At 31.5% G+C, this 21,439-nt stretch overlaps 6 protein-coding genes across 12 annotated transcripts; 4 read left to right on the top strand and 2 right to left on the bottom strand.

Annotated features, from left to right (window-relative positions):
- Positions 1 to 49: 49 nt before the first annotated feature.
- LOC122519077 (BTB/POZ domain-containing protein KCTD9) lies at positions 50 to 2,381 on the top strand. 3 transcript variants are annotated; one of them, XM_043638244.1, is made up of 7 exons: positions 50 to 199; positions 787 to 908; positions 1,005 to 1,181; positions 1,283 to 1,443; positions 1,544 to 1,770; positions 1,845 to 2,174; positions 2,241 to 2,381. In XM_043638244.1, exons 2-7 carry the CDS (start codon positions 793 to 795, stop codon positions 2,355 to 2,357), a joined length of 1,128 nt encoding a protein of 375 aa, XP_043494179.1. In that variant the 5' UTR covers positions 50 to 199; positions 787 to 792; the 3' UTR covers positions 2,358 to 2,381. The 3 variants fall into 3 exon arrangements, with proteins under 3 accessions (XP_043494179.1, XP_043494178.1, XP_043494177.1); XM_043638243.1 differs by having other exon boundaries at positions 50 to 517; positions 1,032 to 1,181; XM_043638242.1 differs by having other exon boundaries at positions 51 to 517.
- A 1,123-nt stretch (positions 2,382 to 3,504) lies between these two features.
- Positions 3,505 to 4,343, bottom strand: LOC122519075. Of its 2 annotated transcripts, XM_043638240.1 has the most exons (2): positions 3,858 to 4,343; positions 3,505 to 3,795 (listed from the first exon to the last, which is right to left on the bottom strand). In XM_043638240.1, exons 1-2 carry the CDS (start codon positions 4,197 to 4,199, stop codon positions 3,709 to 3,711), a joined length of 429 nt encoding a protein of 142 aa, XP_043494175.1. In that variant the 5' UTR covers positions 4,200 to 4,343; the 3' UTR covers positions 3,505 to 3,708. The 2 variants fall into 2 exon arrangements, with proteins under 2 accessions (XP_043494175.1, XP_043494174.1); XM_043638239.1 differs by having other exon boundaries at positions 3,505 to 4,331.
- A 277-nt stretch (positions 4,344 to 4,620) lies between these two features.
- LOC122519074 lies at positions 4,621 to 6,268 on the top strand. 2 transcript variants are annotated; one of them, XM_043638238.1, is made up of 5 exons: positions 4,621 to 4,724; positions 4,799 to 5,186; positions 5,273 to 5,383; positions 5,454 to 5,610; positions 5,687 to 6,268. In XM_043638238.1, the coding sequence occupies exons 2-5, from the start codon at positions 4,833 to 4,835 to the stop codon at positions 5,896 to 5,898; spliced, it is 834 nt and encodes a 277-aa protein (XP_043494173.1). In that variant the 5' UTR covers positions 4,621 to 4,724; positions 4,799 to 4,832; the 3' UTR covers positions 5,899 to 6,268. The 2 variants fall into 2 exon arrangements, with proteins under 2 accessions (XP_043494173.1, XP_043494171.1); XM_043638236.1 differs by having other exon boundaries at positions 4,623 to 4,724; positions 4,794 to 5,186.
- Positions 6,269 to 6,417: 149 nt separating this feature from the next.
- On the top strand, positions 6,418 to 14,935 carry LOC122519076 (dual specificity protein kinase splA-like). Its single transcript, XM_043638241.1, is given in 17 exon segments — positions 6,418 to 6,582; positions 8,346 to 8,450; positions 8,637 to 8,933; positions 8,992 to 9,133; positions 9,221 to 9,346; positions 9,445 to 9,704; positions 9,793 to 9,829; positions 9,831 to 9,894; positions 10,232 to 10,912; positions 11,949 to 12,137; positions 12,269 to 12,606; positions 12,695 to 13,018; positions 13,210 to 13,477; positions 13,950 to 14,012; positions 14,092 to 14,351; positions 14,470 to 14,617; positions 14,689 to 14,935. Coding segments are annotated over 15 exon segments (3,138 nt in total). The 5' UTR covers positions 6,418 to 6,582; positions 8,346 to 8,450; positions 8,637 to 8,703; the 3' UTR covers positions 14,697 to 14,935.
- Positions 14,936 to 16,262: 1,327 nt separating this feature from the next.
- On the bottom strand, positions 16,263 to 19,053 carry LOC122519165 (protein cereblon). Of its 2 annotated transcripts, none has more exons than XM_043638463.1 (8): positions 18,947 to 19,053; positions 18,626 to 18,713; positions 18,285 to 18,358; positions 17,871 to 18,206; positions 17,528 to 17,780; positions 17,285 to 17,430; positions 16,999 to 17,195; positions 16,263 to 16,909 (listed from the first exon to the last, which is right to left on the bottom strand). In XM_043638463.1, the coding sequence occupies exons 2-8, from the start codon at positions 18,678 to 18,680 to the stop codon at positions 16,726 to 16,728; spliced, it is 1,245 nt and encodes a 414-aa protein (XP_043494398.1). In that variant the 5' UTR covers positions 18,681 to 18,713; positions 18,947 to 19,053; the 3' UTR covers positions 16,263 to 16,725. The 2 variants fall into 2 exon arrangements, with proteins under 2 accessions (XP_043494398.1, XP_043494399.1); XM_043638464.1 differs by having other exon boundaries at positions 18,879 to 18,974.
- Positions 19,054 to 19,209: 156 nt separating this feature from the next.
- LOC122519167 (beta-1,4-galactosyltransferase 7) lies at positions 19,210 to 21,371 on the top strand. Of its 2 annotated transcripts, none has more exons than XM_043638466.1 (6): positions 19,210 to 19,307; positions 19,464 to 20,009; positions 20,098 to 20,312; positions 20,395 to 20,618; positions 20,708 to 20,854; positions 20,974 to 21,371. In XM_043638466.1, the coding sequence occupies exons 2-6, from the start codon at positions 19,907 to 19,909 to the stop codon at positions 21,314 to 21,316; spliced, it is 1,032 nt and encodes a 343-aa protein (XP_043494401.1). In that variant the 5' UTR covers positions 19,210 to 19,307; positions 19,464 to 19,906; the 3' UTR covers positions 21,317 to 21,371. The 2 variants fall into 2 exon arrangements, with proteins under 2 accessions (XP_043494401.1, XP_043494402.1); XM_043638467.1 differs by having other exon boundaries at positions 19,288 to 19,360.
- Positions 21,372 to 21,439: the final 68 nt, after the last annotated feature.

The following is a 21,439-nucleotide window of genomic DNA, read 5'->3' as shown; positions in this document are numbered from 1 at the left end:
AATTTTCTAAATTACTTTTTTTTTATTCCATATTGTTAAAAATTATAAAAAACTTAAAAAAGATCCGTAAACATGTAACTGTTTATGAATATAGAACATAAGATAACTTTTGTATGGCACGATGATCCAAATATTTACTATTATTTTTGAAAATAATTAAAATTATTCGATTGAGCAAACGATGACGTAATCCTGAACGGTGAGTCAATCTTGAACATCCTATGTACAGTAATTTGAAAACTTTTGTATTGAACTTATCCTCGAAAAAATTGCTCTTATTACGTGTATATTCGTGTTGATAGGTTGTCAAACAAGTATTACGCGAATTTGTTGTCCCTTACTTCGTGCTTTCGTAGATAAAAACATGTTAATATATCCGTAGATTATGTAAATATAATTTAGTCGATAAAACGTCACCGGCGATTACCGGTGTTTTATTCAATCCACGAAAGTTCCTCATTGCCAAACTATGAAGAGAGTGATACTTTTTGTGAACGGTACCGATGTCAACGGCAAGGTTATATTTCTCTTTAAATTTCATTTAAATATTAATATACGTTCTTACAACAAATGCTTTCGTTTAAAACTATGATTTGTTTTTTTTTAACAAAATCTCCGCAAAATACTATATTTTAATTTGCTGATAAACGAATCCAAATTATAAGTTTAAATGTTAATAATTTGTTGTTAATGCAGAAATATATGAAAATCATTATGTAAACGTGTATTATAGTTAAATGAGAGCAACGAATTTTGGATTTACTTCCGATGTCTTACTTGTTTTAGGTATTTATGATTACGCATTCTTTAGAAGAATTATTGTCCGCTGCTAGTACAAAATTTGAAATCAGTGCTAAAAGAATCTTTACTCCGCAAGGTGGAGAAATTGATGATATTAAATTGATCAGGTAAAATTATTAAGTTATAGTTTGAAACATTAAAAAGTTGTTGCTTTTCTTAATTGTTAATTTTTTTTATTATTTACATTGAATTTATTTTTATAGAGATGACGATATATTATATGTTTCAAGCGGAGAAGATTTCATTTATAAAAATAAAGTTGCCAACGATGATCAAATGAATGAAGATTCAGAATGGATTACATTGAATGTTGGTGGAAAATATTTTACTACTACGAGAAGTACATTAACAAGAAATGAACCGATGAGTATGCTAGCCAGGTTTGAATAATTTCATATATTTCAATTGTATGATCCTACTTGCATTGCATAATGCAAATATAAAATAGTATGTGATTGTAAATATAATGTTGACTTTATAGAATGTTTACAAGAACGCAAAAGTCTGATGATACATTAAAGCCAAGTTTGAAAGATCACACGGGTGCCTTCTTAATTGATAGAAGTCCTGTGTATTTTGAACCATTATTGAATTTCTTAAGGCATAATCTTATAATATTAAACTCTAATGTTAACGTAGATGGTATGTTTTTTTATTAATCAATCAAATACAGAACACACATACGCGCGGACGAGCACATATATATATATATATTTTCTATTTGCTATACTTTTCATTTTAGGTGTGTTAGCAGAGGCTCATTATTATGGAATGGAAAATGCTATAAGTGTTCTTACAAAAATGGCCAATGAAAAAAATTCTCCAGGAGACGGTCTCATAACTTTAAACCGCAAACACGTTGTGAAAGCGATCATGTCTACATCGCCAGCTTCTGAATTGAGATTTCAGGGTGTTAATTTCTCAGGTGCTGATCTTTCCAAGTTGGATCTTAGGAATATTAATTTTAAGGTTTGTTTACCACAATAGTTAATTTCTAATGGAGAAGTCGTATTTCGTGCTTATTATATAATTATTTCTTTCAGTATGCTGTTATGGATTCTTGTAATCTAGCAGGCGCTAACTTAACTGGATGTTGTTTTGAACGAGCTAATTTATCACGTGCCAATCTTAAAGGTGCACTGCTTTCATGCGTAAGAATGCCATGTGCCAACTTGGCTTCTGCAAATTTACGTTCGTGTAATTTTGAAGATCCTAATGGTTTACCTGCAAATATGGAGGGGGCAGATTTTCGAGATGCGGATTTTGAAGGAAGTAATATGCCAGCAGTTAATCTGAGAGTGGCCACGTTAAAGAATGCTATTTTACGAAATTGTGATCTAAGATCGGCTGTATTGGCTGGAGCAAATTTAGAGGTAAAATACTTACTATTGTTTAGTTGATTTATTATTATTATTATTATAATTAAATGTACATTTTAGCGTTGCGACTTATCAGGCTCAGATTTGCAAGAAGCCAATTTACGTGGGGCAAATTTGAAAGATGCCACTTTTGAATTAATGCTTACACCATTACATATGTCTCAAACCATTCGGTAACAATAAAAGAAATGCTAATTTTTATAACTTTTTGCTTATTGTGATATAAACGTGGTTTATATTTAACTGATATTTCAGCCAGATAATATAAATTGCAGTATTGGTAAAATTTTTTATTTTTTATTTTCAAATTGATATTTTATATCTCTATAATTCATTTAATTAATATTCATAGAAAATCTATTAGGAAAAAAATTATTTGATTCAGTTCGTTGCAACAAAAGAGAAAGAAAACGAAAAAGAAAAAAATAAAGAAATTGCAATAGAAAGTAATATTTATTGTAATTTCTATCATTATGAAAAATGTTTTCGTTCTAGTAGATAAACTGAAAATTGATAAGCTGGAATTGATGAGAAAAATATAGGAATAACTATATGTATGTAATTCCAGAGGAATGTTACGTGAGCTCTTTCACTAGTTCAGTCATTGCTATAAGCGTGTGTCCGCGTGTTTACTATTAAATCAAATATGCTATTACATTTTCCATAATAATATATTTGATAGCAAAACAAATGAATTATTTAATACGAGCTAAATAGGACCTAGATAACGATTAACGCATTTAATATAAATAGACTGCATGTTTAATAGAAATACATTTCATACTTGTATTGTCTGTGCAGTAGAATTTACAGGTGTTGAAAATTGCATTAGCATGGTTTCCTAAAAATGCATTACTTAATTGTACTCTACTTTTGTACTGTATATTAGATATAATATTTCGTTATATTATAAGTATAAATGATACATGATATAATATAAACATAAATGAACATATTCATTTAAATAATTGTAAATATATAACTTAATTAAGCCAATGTTCTTTTCATAATTACTATATATATATAATAGTTAAACATAATTATATAAAATAACATTTTTTATAATTTATAATAATTTAACAAGTCTCTTCGATTTAAACAAAAATACAAATAACAAAAGATTTTTAAAAATTAAATCCAAACAAATTTTGTAATGAAAAAATAATAAGAATTTAATTTCAACGAAAGCAGAAGCTTTTCTTCGAATTATTTAACTTGACACGTAATTTGTTCATCAATTTAATCGGACTGAACAAATCGTATCATTAAACTATATATTAGACTTGTTTTACCACAGGTCTGTGCGTCTTACTTTGTCGACAAATTATTTTGACATCTTTATTTCTGTCAGTTCTTATATACACTACGATGAAGTAGCTATCTATGGAAATGATGATTTTAAAAACTTATTAATTACTGACATTTTGTCCACGATTGTACAATGTTATTTCTAATTAACTTTCGTTTTAATTTGATTTTATTTCCAGTTAAGCTACTTTAAATAGAAATACTGTCTTTTCCTTACGTCTTAATCTTTTTCTCTTTGGATATAATCTCGTCTATAGCAAAATCGTTCATAGCATCTATCAATGCTGATGTTGTACAGTATCCAACACTATGTAAAATACGTTCTCGTAAAACATAATTTTCCAATAGTCCATATTCACATTTACCCACCAATTTAAGTAGATCAGTTGTAAAAGCATCTATTGTTTCATTAGGTTGTTTTACTCTACTGTTGAATTTTTGTCGTTCGACTATGACGTGTGGAGTCTTAATATTAAAATATTTAGTAAACTCAGTTTTTATTTCTTCATAAGACATTTCTTTTTCAAAATTTGGTTTCAATTCCATCATTAGTTCTTTCGCTATAGGACCCATTTTATAAAAAAGGAGATTTATTTTTACTTCTTCTGATTCCACATTATAATATTTCATTAACTGCTCCAAATTACATATCCATTCAAACCATAATTCTGATCTTGAAAAATTAAATGGTTTGCAAACAAAATTGGACATTATACTGGTGATTAGTTTCTTATCAACGTTTTCTGTCCTACTTCGATTTATTCAAAATGATTTTAATTGTTTCTCGTGAAATTACTTTATTTGCTTTTGTTTAGTATATACTTTGAATGCGCTTCTCTGCGCTTTATCAGATTATATATATATTCATTATGTATAATTACAATTCTTATCTATATATTTTAGTAAATTTTACAAGAGTGCCATCTATATTGCGGTTTGTTTACTTCAATCACCGATTCGAAAGAAAATAATTTGCGTCGTTGTGTTGCATTTGGTAAAAACCAATAGAAATCTATCTGATAAAAATTTAATATCTCTAGAGAAAATATTTTGAATCGATTTATTTTAACATACTAATTATATCGATTGTAACATCGATATATCAAATAGAGAATATTGATTAACAATTTTTAATCTGTACATATCATGGAACTTAACCTAAATTTGTGTATATATTCGAAATGTAAAAATTATAAACATTTTATTCTCTACTCTGGAATATAACCATCGAATATTGTAAGTATTCCAACGTTTGATTGAATCATAAATTCTGTACAATTATTTATTCGATGTAATTATTGAAAGATCAGTTAAATCAGTTGAAAGATCAATTAAATCATTACAATGGTTGAAATGTTTGATTGGGAGAACGAAGATCCTCTTACAACATTAAATACACAATTGAATAAATCCATGGCTTTATTTGAAAGCAAAGGAAATGATGATCAGCTGCAATTAAATAAAAACAATAAATTTATTAAAATAAATACAAAAAGTAGTTCGGCCAGAAAAAGCACTTCTATTAATGGTGTACATAGAAAAGGTATTTTGAAGAAATCAGAAGTTACAAATAGTGAAGAAACAAATTTAGAGGAACAGAGCGAAGAGACTTCCAACAGGAATATTGACAAAAATGAAGCAGTTCCTAAAGCAAGTCTAAATGCATTAACAGTCACATCATCATCGAGACCACAAAATGTATATAAGTATTACATTACAACCTTTATAAATATGTAGAATCTAATAAAAAAATAGTTTCATATCAATAAATTGTCATATTTTAGCTTGAAGATTTGATAAAAGAAGAAAATTTAACTATGGAAACTAATTCTAGTTTTACTTTGGATGATATATCTGACAGCGAAGATATTTGGATCTTGAATATACCTAAAACGGTAAGATATATTTCATGTGTTACATTTTTATTTTTGGCAGTAAGTCATTTATATTAGAATATTTCTCCAGGTAGATACCAACAAATTGATCGGGCAGACCTTGACATTGGGAGATAAATCCAAACTTAGAGTAGAGCAAAAAAAATACTGCGCTATTAAACAAAACATGCAGCATGACGTTACTTGTGTATTTAGTACCAGTAAAACAAACTCGCCGTATAAAGCAGGTATTTACTTTATTTTAAGTAGTAAGAAAATAACACAATTAAATATATTATACACTAATCGTTAAATATTTTATAGTTAATATAAAACCAGCAGGCTCTATTACAATTAGAAGAAAACTATCGATTATACCAAAAGGTAAACCCATATTGTTAGATAACGTAGGCGTTCCGTTCCCTGAAAAATTGAGAACGCGACATCCGTTGTTAGGTGTTGCTACTCCGAATAAACCCAAAAAAGAATCAAAAATGGTTGGATCGAGTAAAAGGAAGAGAACAATAATAAAATGATTACCCGAACATTTATATGCTTTATATACATAAATTGTTTTCAACAATTTATTGCTATGTAATTTTGATCTAATTATAATTAGTAAGATACTGATATAACGATTCTGTCAAACGATGTTTTTAAATATGCTACAAGACATTCTTTCACGCATGAAAGAGTATTTATTTTCGATTGGAATGCAGGGATACTTGTTAATGCAGTTGGTAGACATGTGTTAACTCTAGTAACTAAAAATGACTTTTTTGACAAAGCGGTAAATATAAAAAGTAACACAAGGATATAACGTATCGTATATATTATTATAAGAGATAATCGCGCAACAAATGTAAAGAATTAAAGGAAATACATAATAAAATAAGATTGATGTTACTTGCGCGAACGTCAATAATCAAATGGAAGGGCGCGTCGATATTGACCAATACTAAAAAAGACGCCTTTTACGTATTTATAAAGAGTAAATCTGCGTCTCTTCGACATGCGCTCTGATAACCCTTCCTCCTCCCTAGCCCTCCCTCTTCCACCTTGTTGGTTCGTCCACTTGGGTCGGGATCCCTCTAGTAGTCGTAGCATGTAATGTCCGTTCCTGCGCGATCGTGGTGCGCGTTTGACCAAATTTCGGGAAGCTTAGAACCAAATTTTCCAGTAGAGAAAAGAAAGATTTCTTAGTGTTATAGTTGAAAAACGTAAGTAAACAAGAAGCAAGGAAAAAGCGAAATATTGTTACGAATGAGTGAATGTATATGCGATTAATTGAGAATCGGCGAGTGCTATGTGGAAAGACGCGATATAATCGTCGACGCGCGAGCTCTGTTGAAAAATAAGTGATTATCTCTCCAAGAATAAGATTAAGGTTAAATCGATTATTCCTTCGTGGTTATCCTAGAATATCGAACGATTCCTATTTTGTGACCTATGCAATTATTATTTTTCTCTATTCGAAGAAAAAGAGGAAGAGATGGAAAGAAAAAGAGGAGCATCAATCTCTTTCCTATCTTTACTTTCGTACAAATATTTTCTTTATCGAATCGGACATTATTTGCTAATCGTTTGAATTGGTGCCCACATCGAATATCAGCCCTATCCTTGTACATTTTTTCTAAGTTAAACGTGCCAAGGAAAGCTGTTTAATCGACATAAAAGTCTCTTTCTCTCTTCCCACTCATTACATATAGAGAAAGAGAGAGAGAGAGAGAGAGTTAATCGACATAAAAGTCTCTTTCTCTCTCCCACTCATTACATCGAGAGAGAGAGAGAGAGAGAGAGGAGACACAGGGGGGAGAGAAAGAGGGTGAGGGACCATGTTACGATTATAAGTTAGAAAGGGATAGCAAGCTATAGCAGCGAATGTCCTTTTTTTCTCTATTTCTACGTCCATTTCCCCCTCCTATTTCCCAGCTCCCACTCTGGTGGTGCTTCCTCGACGTCCCTCAGCGCCCCCTTTCTTCTGTTCGTTTGGTCTCTCTTTTCTTTGGACTTGTCCTTTTTTCCCCTGAAAGTCTACGTCGCGAAACATTAGAGAACGTCGCGTCCTTGCGTATGCGAGAATTCTTGTAAAGAAGGTTTCGCGAAATTAACGTGTCATGCCCCACCACTAGAGATTTAGACGGATTTTCAGGCAAATCCGTAACTATGATGGCGTAGTACCTCTCACTCGCACGCTAATGACGTTTCGTCGTTTCTTCTCAACGCCACCAACAGCTGTTTCGTTCGATTGTCGCCCTCTCCTACGGTTTGTATCTCCCAAACTATTACGTTAAAAAAAAAAGAAAGAAAGAAAAAGATAGAAATATCGAGATGATAGAGAAAGAAAGGAAGGAAGACAGGCAGGCAGGCAAGCAAGAAAGAAGGAAGGAAGGAAAGTCTTTTTACACATCTTTTAGACTAGTTCAACTACTACTACGTCACTAAAACGATCATCTCGATCGTCGATATCGAGCTCGTCGACGATAGGATTTACGTCAAAGTACTTCGTTCTAGCCTCTCCCATAATCTGTTGAGCGTCCTTTGTTCTCTTCAACGCTCGTCTGTGACAACTCCTGTCAAACGGAGACGAACCTTTTCGATTTTTTGTTTCTGGCGCTTCAGGAACGACACCTCTTTTACATTTTATCTTACACCATCGCAAAATCGAAAGGATATATCTTTTCGATTTTAACATCTACCTAAGTTATTTTTCTAAATCTACCCAGTCGGACTTGCACTATGCAGTGCGTTTTATTTTTATTCCATTTAACACAAATTATACGAAAACCGGAATCAAATGATAAATCGTTTAAACGTTCGTTATTTCGCTATTCAAATAGTTCCATACGGGTGACGTAGTAAAGGGAAGCTTCTTTTTCTCGAAATACGCCAACACTTTCCATGGCACTCGCCTTTTCGCGACCTTATCCGTCTTCGTCAATTTTCTACGAGGTTAATCTGACGTGTCATCATTTTTTTTCAGATTGTGCAAGGATAGTAGAACATAAAGGAAAGTAGGAAGCTTAGTTAATATCTCTATTGTGGAAACTCTTTGTGTATGTGCATTATTCGAAGAGAGATACAGAAGGTGCATTTTTAATTCAAACCATATTTCAACATCTCATTTAGTACGATGAAATATCTTTCATTTAATTAACACTAAATTACATAGAGAATAGGCATAAGTTTATATATCGCTTTTATTATAAATATGTGGATAATATTTTTTAATTGAATATCATACTATTAGTTAATAATATCATTCTTTGTATAGGTTCGACGTCAGAAGAAATACGTTGTTAATTGTTGTCTTTTGGACGAACGTGGTTATAGCAAAAATTATGTCAGTATTGAATCAGAGCGGAGAGGACGCTGTAGAGTGTCCGTTGTGCATGGAACCATTGGAGGTTGACGATTTAAACTTCTTTCCGTGTACATGTGGCTACCAAATATGCAGGTTTTGTTGGCATAGAATACGAACGGATGAAAATGGCTTATGTCCTGCGTGCCGGAAGGCCTACTCCGAAAACCCCGCTGATTTTAAGCCTCTTACTAAGGAAGAAATTGCAAGGTATTCTGTGTTCTATTATCATAACTGCGTACATGAGACTATTAAAATTCTTTTCTAGGTTAAAAGCAGAAAAGAGATTGAAAGATCAGCAGCGTAAACAAAGGGTTACTGAAAATCGTAAACATCTAGCAAATGTGAGAGTAGTTCAAAAAAATTTAGTATTCGTAGTAGGATTACCAATGCGATTGGCGGACGCGGATGTAAGTTATTTTATTGTAAAAAATGGATAATTACATCTAATTAATATGGACGTAATAAAAAATAATAGCAATATATATTTACTGTAGGTATTAAAGAGGCACGAGTATTTTGGGAAGTATGGTAAGATCCATAAAGTTGTGAACAATCAGAGCACTTCTTACGCCGGGTCTCAGGGCCCTAGTGCTTCGGCCTATGTCACCTATCAATGTTATGTTTGTTCTACATCCTCGTATTATTTATAATACCCAATATATTGTATATTAAGAACTTATTAAAACTGAATCTTTAATTAATCTAACAATAGCGTTAGGAAGATGCTCTGCGTGCTATAGAGGCTGTGAATACTATCGTTGTGGACGGACGGACAATAAAGACGTCATTGGGTCCAACAAACTACTGTTCACCCTTTATGCGTAATCAGGTGTGTCCTAACCAGGACTGTATGTCTTTACACTATCTCGGGGACCAGGAGGCTTCTTTTACAAAAGAGGAAATGCATCAAGGAAAACCTCAGGAATATGAGCGCAAACTCGTTCAATCTTTACATGCTCATGCATCGGCATTGCAGCGGTAACAACATAAAAATTCATTATCTTCATGATAAACAGATTTATACGATATATATGTAAAATTAAATTTTAACGTTTTAATTATACAGAAAACCAACACCATCGCCACCTGTTACAAGTAGCGCACCTACGTCGTGACAATGGACACTACACAACTTCCACAGCCAAGGAAGCCTGGCCCTTCGTTTACAGCCCTGGGCCACCCGCCCCCCCCCCTCCCCCCCCCCCCCCCCTCCCCCCCCCCCCCCCCCCCCCCCCCCCCCCCCCCTCCCCTCCCCCCCCCCCCCCCCCCCCCACCCCCCCCCCCGCCCCCCCCCCCCCCCCCCCCCCCCCCTCCCCCCCCCCCCCCCCCCCCTCCCCCCCCCCCCCCCCCCCCTCCACCCCCCCCCCCCCCTCAAACCATAGTAAGAATTTTCTATAATATTATAACAATAATTTATAATATTAACATTTAAAAAACGTTTATAGAGAATATATTTATTATTTAAAATTGCAATTTACATTCACATATCTATTTACACTTTACAGACACACAAATGACTTGTAAAGAATCATCACCACCTACCCAAACAACTTCACAGCAACATAGCATAATTAATGGTAGCAGTCTTACCACCCAACAAACACATATATCATCCGGAGGTTCTATGCATCAACAAAATAACAATAATAAAGGGGAAAATGGCATGGGTCTACGCAGAGGCAAAAGTAATAGTGAAAGTAAGGCACAAGCAGCGCGAAATAAACATAAAAATTGTCAAAATAAAGAGAAACATAGTACTCGAACAACGTCACGTTCTGAATCAAGCTCGATTAGTGTACAAAATAATGTGCAACCACAAGTGAATGGTCAGAAGGATATAAGAAATTTTTCAGCCGAAACGAATAGTGATGTATTGCAAAAGTTAGGCAATAAGTGTAAGATTGAACAACAACAACAACAGCAGCAGCAACAACAACAGCAGCAACAACATCAGCAACAGCAATCTAACAAAATTTCTAAACCGGCACAACAACCATCTAATGAACTTAAAATAAATGGTATAGTTCAAAATGGGGAGCGACGACATTCGGATAGTGAAACGGATCAACAACGAGAAGGTAGCACACCAGCTAGTACAATTTCAAGTTCAGAAGAGTCTAATGTAAATCATCAAGTGGAACAATTAGTGGAATCGAGTGAGGAGAACAATGGTGCTGCAATTTTAGGTGAGTTCCTTATACTCGTCGTCATTTCTTTATGTATCGACCATCTACTTTTACACTGAATTGATGAAAGTGAATGTACGTGTGCACAGGTAAATCTAAGATATATAATTACAGTCAGGCTTTAATCTTTGATTTTAAAAATATATTATTTTAAATAGTAATAGAGTTATACGATGTGTAACATTAAAGTCATCCCCCAAAAATTACAATAATAAGATATGATGCTTTGCCATTAATGACAGTCATAGGAAATTTATATAAAATATCTTTAAAATGAAGACAGTGCTAATAGTTTTGTTATAAATGTTTTAAAAATTGCATGTTTGTAGATTATCTCTCATATATTTTCTCATCCGTTATAATATTTATAAACCTTTGCGTATAAAAACAAAAAGAATTAATAAAAAAGAAAAAATAATAATTTTATAGTCCTTAAAATTGGACATCTCTATAAGTATTATGATACATAGCTTTTCTCATCATGTAATTATCAAAAGTTAATACAATGTTATACGAAAACACAATACAATGCATATAAGTAATCATGCGAGAATAGACGAAATATTTATAATGAGTTGCAAAGAATTCAGATTGTGAATCTTGAACTAATATAGATATTGATATATGCCAAAATAAAGAGAATTCTTGAAAACAAGAAGTAGCTGTTTGTTGTATTTTTGTATACACTTAACTTAATCCTTTTTACAAAATTTCATAAGAAACATTAAATTCTGCAACACTTGCCCAGAAGAATGTTTATCTCTGTCCCTTCTCCATTTGGATAAATGAAACAAATAATACAAATTGTATGACATACATGTGCATATTTTAGCACTCGTTACGAAAAATTAATGGCAGAGTGGTAGGTATTATTCTAAGAGATTCTATACTAATTTCTGGGTACGTGTATGTATATTTTAATTTCGATGACTAAAAGGTTATTAGAGGCTGTTTATTCTGGCATTCTGATAATCAGTAAATAAATGACATCTTGATCGCGTCTCGTAGTGTAGCGCTATGTGCGTATCGTGTCTAGGTTCATCACCTGCTAGCACAAATTCATCGCAAGGTGCCAATCAACAGCCACCACCTGGGCTGCATAATGGGTCTCAAATGCAACTTAATCATCGGTCAATCTTTCAGGCGGACAATAATAGTTTCTTCAGTACAAATACCTTCCAAAAAATATCTACAGCCGCCTCTGTCACATCCAATTCCTTAGCAGGCACGTACATTGAACTCTTTCAATACAGGTGTCATACATGATTATCTAGAATTAAACTTGTCATTATTTATTTATTTCCTTTCTATGATTTAACTTAAAATGTAATATATTTTTTCTTGTTGTTCATGTAGGAAATACAAATTTGGATTGGACGAGTACAGGCTTGGCTTCCATTCCCGATTCTTTACCCTTAGTTCACTCGAGCGAAGATTGGCAAGCAGCATTCGGTTTTCATCCTGAGTCAACGCGGTTAAATCATACTGTACGAAAACTTAGTCCTTCTAATTCACCGCGAGTAACTTTCAACTCTGAAGATTTTGTAGAGGAAGAAGCATACAGTAATTCGCAGTATAGTGCGATTTCTGAATCTGCGATCAACTTTCAAACAAATTTGCTTGTTAATTCACCTGCATCTAAGTTTATGGCAGACTTTCAGCAAAATTCATTACAACAAAGGCTTGCTATGCAAGTTAGTGAATTAGTTGATTGTATAATATTTTTAATATTTCATCAGGTATACTAAGCAGGTAACTAACTATACATTGAATATTTCAAAGGCACAACAGAATCAAGAAAATTGTGAATATATCAAGCAAAACGGACATGCAACTTTAAAAGAAGTTCAAAATCATCATGAATCTGGATCTGATGTAAAAGCTGACGATGATTTAGGTTTCGATCCCTTTCACGAAACGCAAAAGGCTCTTGCGGAATTAATGGAAAACGAAATGCAGTTACAACAACAAAGAATATTTCAACAACAACAACAACAACAACAGCAACAGCAGCAGCAGCAGCAGCAACAAAGGGAACGAGAAGAGCAAAGTAGGGTACAACACCAACAAAGTCTTGCGAATATTGGTCAGCAGCACTTTCCACAGGTAACAAAAGTACACACAAGGGTGTAACGGAATAAGTGGAACATATGATGGCTTTAACACATCAACAAAACAAAAAAGTTCATATAAAGAGTTATAGCAAATATAATATTTCCCAGTTATTCTTTTACACCTTGTATATATTTGCATAGAATATATTTTAAGTTGATAGAAATGGGTAATTATCATTTCAGGTTGCACATATAGCACATCTGCAGCAACAAGCGCAACACTTGCAAAATTTGCAAGTTCTTCAACAATCGCATTCCCTCCTGTCTCGTCTTCCGCAGAATCTTCTTCAAAGCGGTACACAGAGTCCTGCTCAGAATTCCGTAACAGCTGCTAGTCTGGCACAACGCAGTCGCCTCCCTCCGCCAGGTTTTCCTGGTGCAACCCCAAATCACATGAACTCTTTTGGTCTTGGTATACCGCGGCCTGCCCCTACAAACAATGCCCTCACGGGTTAGTGTTTCTCCAATTTTTCCAACATCTGGAATCATAGCCCACAGTGCGTGAATTTACATACCTATGAATACATAATGTCTTCATAAAATAAATAATACATTTTGTAAGTTTAATGGTAAGCGTAGCTACAAAAAGAAACAAGGAAAAAGAAATTAAAAATGTATATATAGCAAGGAATTAATTATTCAATTGTTTAGTTGTAGAATATTAGTATATAATCTCATTGTCAGATTGAACATTTTCAAAATAAGCACTTCCAAGATCACGAGCAATTAATCAATTTGAACTATGTTAAACTTCTTCTCTTTTGTGAAATACATGGAACATTGAATTAAATATTGAAACACGATAAATATTGTTTTATCGGTGAAATTTCATTCAAAATTGGCTTTTATTGTGTACACATATTTATCTGAAAATTTAAATCAAATTTTATTCATAAATGATTCATCTGGTATGTTATTTGCAGGAACACAACCATCGCAACAAAGTGCGTATCTTCCAAATGGAAATCCTCTACTCAATACGCAAGGTAAATTTATCTCTAATTTATCAAAATATTTAATCCTTTCATACATTTTATTGAAATATTCCTATTGTTATTGGAGTAGGTATCGGTAAATGCGCAGGCGATACTATTTACACGTTAAAAGATTGGTGTGAGATAAGTAGCCAACAACAACAACAGCAATTTCATCATCAAGCATTGCATCAAAAAGGGGGATGGAACAACTTTGGGCCTATCGCAGATTGGACTTCAATTGATCCAGCTATCGTTAGTTCATCTAGGCCTCTTTCATTCCAAACTACTAGCACATGGCAATTTCCACATGTACATCCTTCTCACACAGTATCTCACAATGCGCAACAGGTTACCCAGCTATAAATAAAATACATATATGAAATGAATTATTGTCAATTCTATATATTGCGATGTGTAGTATTTAATGAGCATTTCGCTAATTCTTACGATTAATTTTATGTAATAGGAACAGAATGCACCAGCTCAGCATTGGGCAATGCAACCACCGCCGGGTTTTGGTGCGCCTGCAACTACAGGGCAAATAAGTAATCAACAAGCGAACACAGCTGCACAGCCGCACACCAAACTAATCTCTACGACATCAGAGATTGAGAGTAGGTTAAATTCTTTTTCGTGAAATATCTGTTTAAGAAATCTCATATGAACATATATATTTATATTACAGATTTATAAAGATTATGAACACACCAAGTCTACAAATGACATGGTGAAATATTCGTATCCGATGAAATGAAAGCCAGAAAAGAAATTATATGGACAGTCTGTAACGTATGTTTTCTTTAAAATGTGTTTATATTTGCCTTCAGCTAATTGTATAGTTGCTGCGATCTTGCTGTATGAGCATTTCCTATGGGAAACAAAAAAATAGTTGAATTCATCATTTTGTTGAATAATATGAAAAACTCTTGATATGAATATTATTTATTTTTTCTGATATTAGTAACAAATTTAATACATATTAAATTTTTAATATTAATTCTCTATTATCATATGTCAAATCTTAAATACACTTATGAAACACAAACCATAAGTAATTTAATAATTAAACTAATTCATTCTAATTTTTTTTTTAAAGTATATTTTTTACAATTTTCACCAACATCATTACATTTTAATTGAATCTTATTATAAAATCATGAAATTATTTTTGGAGAAACTTTGGTTCTTATTAACTGAAGCTTATTAAAATGAAAGTTGAACAGATTTGAAATATTAATAAAATCTCGTACGATTTATTTTTACTACTGCTTAGATCTTTAATTAAATAATGGAGACATATAAGCATTGATATGAGCCAATAGTAATTTATTACTTACTGATTGAATAATAGAAAGGCATTAACTTAATATTTAATTAAACGTCAGGTCTATCAGCTTAATTACAAATGGTACTGGATTTATAATCAATGTAAATTTCATTTATAATCGCATATACAAAGTCATATAAAAGAAAAAATGCAGTAATAACATTATCTTGAAGAATGAGAGCAAAATTAACGCATACGGAATATATAGAAAACTACTGTGCGACTGTCAACAAAAATTAATATAAAAGGGCCATATCTCAGATCACAGGTGTATAAATACAAACTCGATATCTGGAGTATCTGACCGATAGTAATACAATACAAATTGCTATGTTGAACGATTTACTTTAACGGCAGATTATTTTAAATATCTGCTGCCTTAACGTGAATAACAACACGATACATATACAAGAGAATGATTGAAATAATGAACATATGATTATTATAAATTTAACTGATTTAAGGTAATCAAGAAATATACGATATGCGCAAAAAATGATTACAAACATGATATTCAATTTTCTATATCCTTCTGCTCCTTTAATAATCCATATCATGTATTGTGCTCATTGATTTTCTTATTATTTTTTATTTATGCATAATATATATATATATATATATATATACACATACTACTACTATGACTATCTATATATAGTCATTTTTAACTTGTATATAAAGTACTATATGTATTATACATACTCAAAATAAGTTACACAATAAGCTTAGCACAAAATTCATCCACATTAAATGTAGTGAAAATATAAATATTACATTTTTTACATGTAAAGTGTATTTCATTTATAAATGAAAAACTATACGTAATACTATATATGACATTAAATTTAAATTTATTAATATGTTATTATTATTTATTAATATGCATAACAAAATATCTTATTTTATATATGGTATTATATCGCTATCCATTATTTTATATGCACAGAATTTTGTATATTTAGGAAATAACATGGTATTATACAATCTTGTATCTATTTGTAAAATAGCAATGTGAAAAGAGTATAATAATTCGTAATCTATATATTGATTATGAAAAGTATAAAGATATTACTTTTCATATACGCATAACGGTTAATCTGAACCAGGGAGATAATGGTAAAGCTATGATCTATTTCAGTTTTTCTCCATGCAATATGTACATTCTATTACCATAAGTCTGTATTAAGGATGACGCGTATATGTACTTCTGCCCAGAGACAATTTTTTGTTAATATTATTCTGTTAAAGTGCATTCTATTTTTTACCATACATTCTTGATGGTTCTTACTGTATTTCATTAGAAGATATTTCAATGCAACTAAGTAACAAGTTTTACTGCAATGACAACAATCCGGTTATAGCATCAACGATTTGTACGAAATATAAAAAATTCTCTTAATTATTATCAGACAAGGTGCCAATATCTAATGTATCATCTGCTTTTTTATTTGTTTTATTTTTCAGTGCCCTACGACACAAACCCCAAAAGCCTTTAGGTTTCAAGTTAGTTTTTACCGCTGTAAATTTCCAACCTACATGAGAAGAACAGTTACGGCAACTTGCTGTTGTCCAGGCATATCTATAGAAATAAATAAATTATTTAAATAATTCCATAATCTTTTAGAGAAAAAAAAAAAATCATGTTTATATATATATTAATCTCCTCACCCTGGAAACCAACTATAAACTGTTGAGGATGAATCCATACTAAGCAATAATCCTTCCGCATGATAGACAGTTATTGTTTCAAATATGACACCATAGCCATTACAATATGTACTTTGAAGTCCTTCCTTACTCATTGGAAACATATTCGATTGATGAGCAATGAAATTATCGCAATGTATACAAACAAAAGATCTATCCTGAAAAATATAACTTCTCTTTCGTATAATAGTTCGTATGAGCATATTTTCTACGCATCCATTTTGATATACAAATTTAATTATATTACCTCAATAAGATATTTGATTTCTCTCTGTAACCTTGCAATAGCGCAATCATAATTTAATAAATCAATTCTTTCATCGTCATCAACCAATACATTCTGCGCGACCCAAAATGATAATTCAATTGGATCCTTAGGTATGTTACTACCTCCTACAAAAGTATTAATACATATAGCATTAGAACATTTGACTTAAGAAGAAAATTAACAAATAATTGTAACCTGTTGCTCTAAAGTAAAAATACTAACGTTGTTGAAGAAATTGTAAATGATTGCGTATCTTGGAAGACAATCTCACAGGATCATACTGTTTGTATACCCATGACGGCCATGGAGTTATAACAGACTCTACTCTCTCTACAAAATCTTGCTGTTTTGATTCTTTTTCATTAGTCGGTTGTACTCGAAAAGGGTTTAACGAAGTTAAACGACAATCCGAGAATGGATGATTCAAAATAACTTCTGGTAATATTTTAACGTTTGCGGAAAACATATCGTTGCCCTAATGCATATACGTACATACATATTAATATATTTCAATACAATCTTTTCTTATACGATTAAATATTATTCTTAATATAATTTAACAAACCTTCATGACAATACTTAATATTTTAAATCGCTGTCTACCCTTAGCTTTTAATCGAAAACTTGATACCATTAAATCTCCATCATAATATTCATATACTTCAGCCGTTGTACCTACGCGTACCACCTTGCCATTGTTCAAACATATGACACCAAATATGCGATCTTTTTGAATGCAATTTTGTAGCATTCTAATAACTTCTATATTCTCTGATTTCATTGGTAATGTTTGTCCAGGAAATAAAATAATAGAATGCTTCACTAATAACGGTAAATTCCTGTGAATTCCATCATCCAGTAATGTTCTCCCTCTGAGTTCTTTTAGATTATTTCCTAAGTACTATTAACATACAAATAATAATATAATGTTTCAAATAATAATGTTGAAGCGAAAGAAAGAAAAAGAAAAATAACTTACGGAGTGCAAGATTGGAAGAGCCAAGTCAAAAGTATTCTCTGACGGTATTGTTGCTTCTTCGGTTCCATGGTTTTCTGGATGAAGAAATTGTAAAACATGAGCAAATTTATGATCTAAAAGTTATTTTATACGAAATACACCAATCATTATTTTCCATTTCAATGACACCAATCAAAATAAGGAAAACGATAAAATAAGAAAAGTTAAGAATACATTACTAAAGCATTATCTTTCTGTGAATTTGGAAATGCCATTAATAACCAAAACCAAGTATATGTTTATACACATATATGTAGAAAAATATAAATTATTAATATAAAAGATTTTCAAAAATAATGTACCCAACATTTGAAAATCGTCCGAATCACTGGAACTTTCTGTGTCTGCAAGATCCATTGTATTCGCCGATTAAATCACTTAGAACAGAGGCTACGGAAAATGAAAAGAAGTAAAACAATGAAATATTAGAAGATAATTTATAATTTTTTGATAGAAAAAAAGAACAAATTTTGAAGAATTTAGTAGAAGGGTTATGTATATGTTTAGATATTAACTTTGGTTAAATTAAACATAAAAATGTTTGGAAATAAGTACTTGTTATAGGTGATAGTAGAAATATTCCACTAATCTAATCAAGTAGAGTCAAGAGTTTGTATACATACGATATATTTAACTGTATTGCATGTGCGGATAAAAATTAAAACAGTTGGACATTGATATTTTGCGATGTTAAACTAATTATGAGAGAAAAAAATTCTATATTTTAAAAGAATAAATATCGCGTGTGTGATTAAACCAATCATAAATAATCGAGATAAATCGATGGAAATAGATCGATTTTTACGAAATATTGATTATCGAAAAATAAGATCAAGTTTCGTCAAATGTTTTTATTTAGAATAGATATCCTCTTAGGAAATATGTAATGCATGAAAAATCAAAGGAATTATTTCAAATTGTAAAATTTGTTATTTTGTATATACAAAGTGAGGTTGGTTATCTAGGTATATGTAGATTGTTTAGGTAAGATTATTTGGGTCTGTGTGACATGCAATATGGCCGTGGCCATTAAGTCGGTGTGTTTTTGTCATTGTTAAAGTTTCGACAAAACGGCGGGAATGATTTTCATTTATTAAAACGTCCGTCGTTGTGCATTAATAATGAATCAATTGATTACAGAAAGGACAAAGAATGATTATACGTATGGTGTAAATCAAGAAACTCACATTAAACACAAACAATACTCGTTAAAACAACGTTGTTGACGTACGTCAACAAAATTAATTTATGTAACAATTTGACTTGCCAGACGATCAAAATGCTTCAGAAAGGAAAATGTAAAATAGAGAAGTAGACTTATATATTTTCAAACATTATTTTCATGAAGAAATACGTATTAAACTTTAACTCCAAAAATGGAATTGATTTGATGATAAATGAATTCGATGGATAACAAAAGTGTGAGCATATTTTACAAAATATTTGAAATTTTATGATTCAATGAATGAAATATTGATTAATCGAAGGAAGAGAAAATGTGTCAATGTACTTTCAACCTACTGTAGTGGATTAAGGAATAAATATTTCGTTAATAAATGAAGTTAACAATTATCTGAATTATTATGGAAACTGTATGGAGGAACTTTAAATTCAAATACATTATTATTTGTATCTTCGTTACCTTTGTTATGTCCTGTTTGATAAGTATTGTTCCGATCAATATTGGTAAGTATATAACTTATCGATAATATTTAGCATATAATACGTATTCAATGCGAAAAGGAGAAATGAATAAATTTCATTAAAATAATAGATGAATGCAAATGTGAAAATGATGTTGCAATGAAGCAATATAATGCCCACAAACAAAATGCCAAATTTAATAGAAAGACCGAACGGTCGGAATACAAGCTAGCTATTCTTGTACCGTTCAGAGATCGTTTTGATGAATTATTAACATTTGCAACGCATATGCAAGAGTTTTTATATAAGCAGGATATAGAATATCATATATTTGTATTGAATCAGGTATATAGTTTAAATAAAATTAAAATATGAAAACTTTGTTAAAGAATCATTTTAAAATTAAATCATTTCTCGTATGTTACAGTTTGACAGATACAGATTTAATCGAGCTTCCCTTATTAATGTTGGTTTTTTGGAAACCAGTAAAGATTTTCATTATATGGCCATGCACGATGTTGATTTATTGCCATTAAATGATGAATTATTATACGTATATCCCAATAAAGGTCCTTATCATATATCATCTCCGGATTTGCATCCTCGGTATCATTATTCCACATTTGTTGGTGGTATATTACTTATTAAAAGGTAATTATATTTTAATAATGATTAATATTATAATTGTGTGTGTTGACATAGACAATGTAAATATAAAAGAAATTTATAATTTTTTGTAGAGAGCATTTCAGGCAGGTTAATGGTATGTCAAATAAATACTGGGGTTGGGGTCTAGAGGATGATGAATTTTACGTTAGGTTGAAAGAAGCTGGTTTAACTATTACTCGGCCTCAAAATATATCTACAGGAACGCATAATACGTTCAAGTATGTTTTAATATTATATTAACAATGATAAATATATATATTCGGTACATACTTATATTGGTATGTATTAAATAAATTAATAGATCTCACGAATAAGTGATATTCTGTCATTATTTCAGGCATATTCACGATAGAAATCATAGGAAGCGCGATATGGTAAAGTGTTATAATCAGCGGGAAGTTACTAGAAAACGAGATAGAGAAACTGGTTTAAATAATATTTCGTATAAAATAATAAGTAGAATTAAAATGACTATTGCAGGCACACCATTGACCGTGCTCAATATTTCCTTGATGTGTGATAAGTCTAGTACACCTTGGTGTGAATGTGATAAAACTAGTGTTTCTAAAGATACTAAGCCAAAAGAGAAAAAGAAGATAATTAGTAATAATAATATTAACAACGATAATAATAATATTAATAATAATAAAAACAGAGGTAAATCTGATACAGCATTGTAACTATATTATTATTGTACTAAAAAGAAATTACAAATCCCATAAGAATTACATTAAACACTGTGTTTTTTGATAGTTTGTATTTTCGGAGTACAATAACTTTTGTCTACATAAAGAAAAGATAAC

This window comes from Polistes fuscatus, unplaced genomic scaffold, assembly GCF_010416935.1.
Source record: "Polistes fuscatus isolate 324 unplaced genomic scaffold, CU_Pfus_HIC Scaffold3, whole genome shotgun sequence".
In the NCBI taxonomy this organism is placed as follows: Eukaryota; Metazoa; Arthropoda; class Insecta; order Hymenoptera; family Vespidae; genus Polistes; species Polistes fuscatus.
This window is presented reverse-complemented; position numbering and strand designations above follow the sequence as displayed.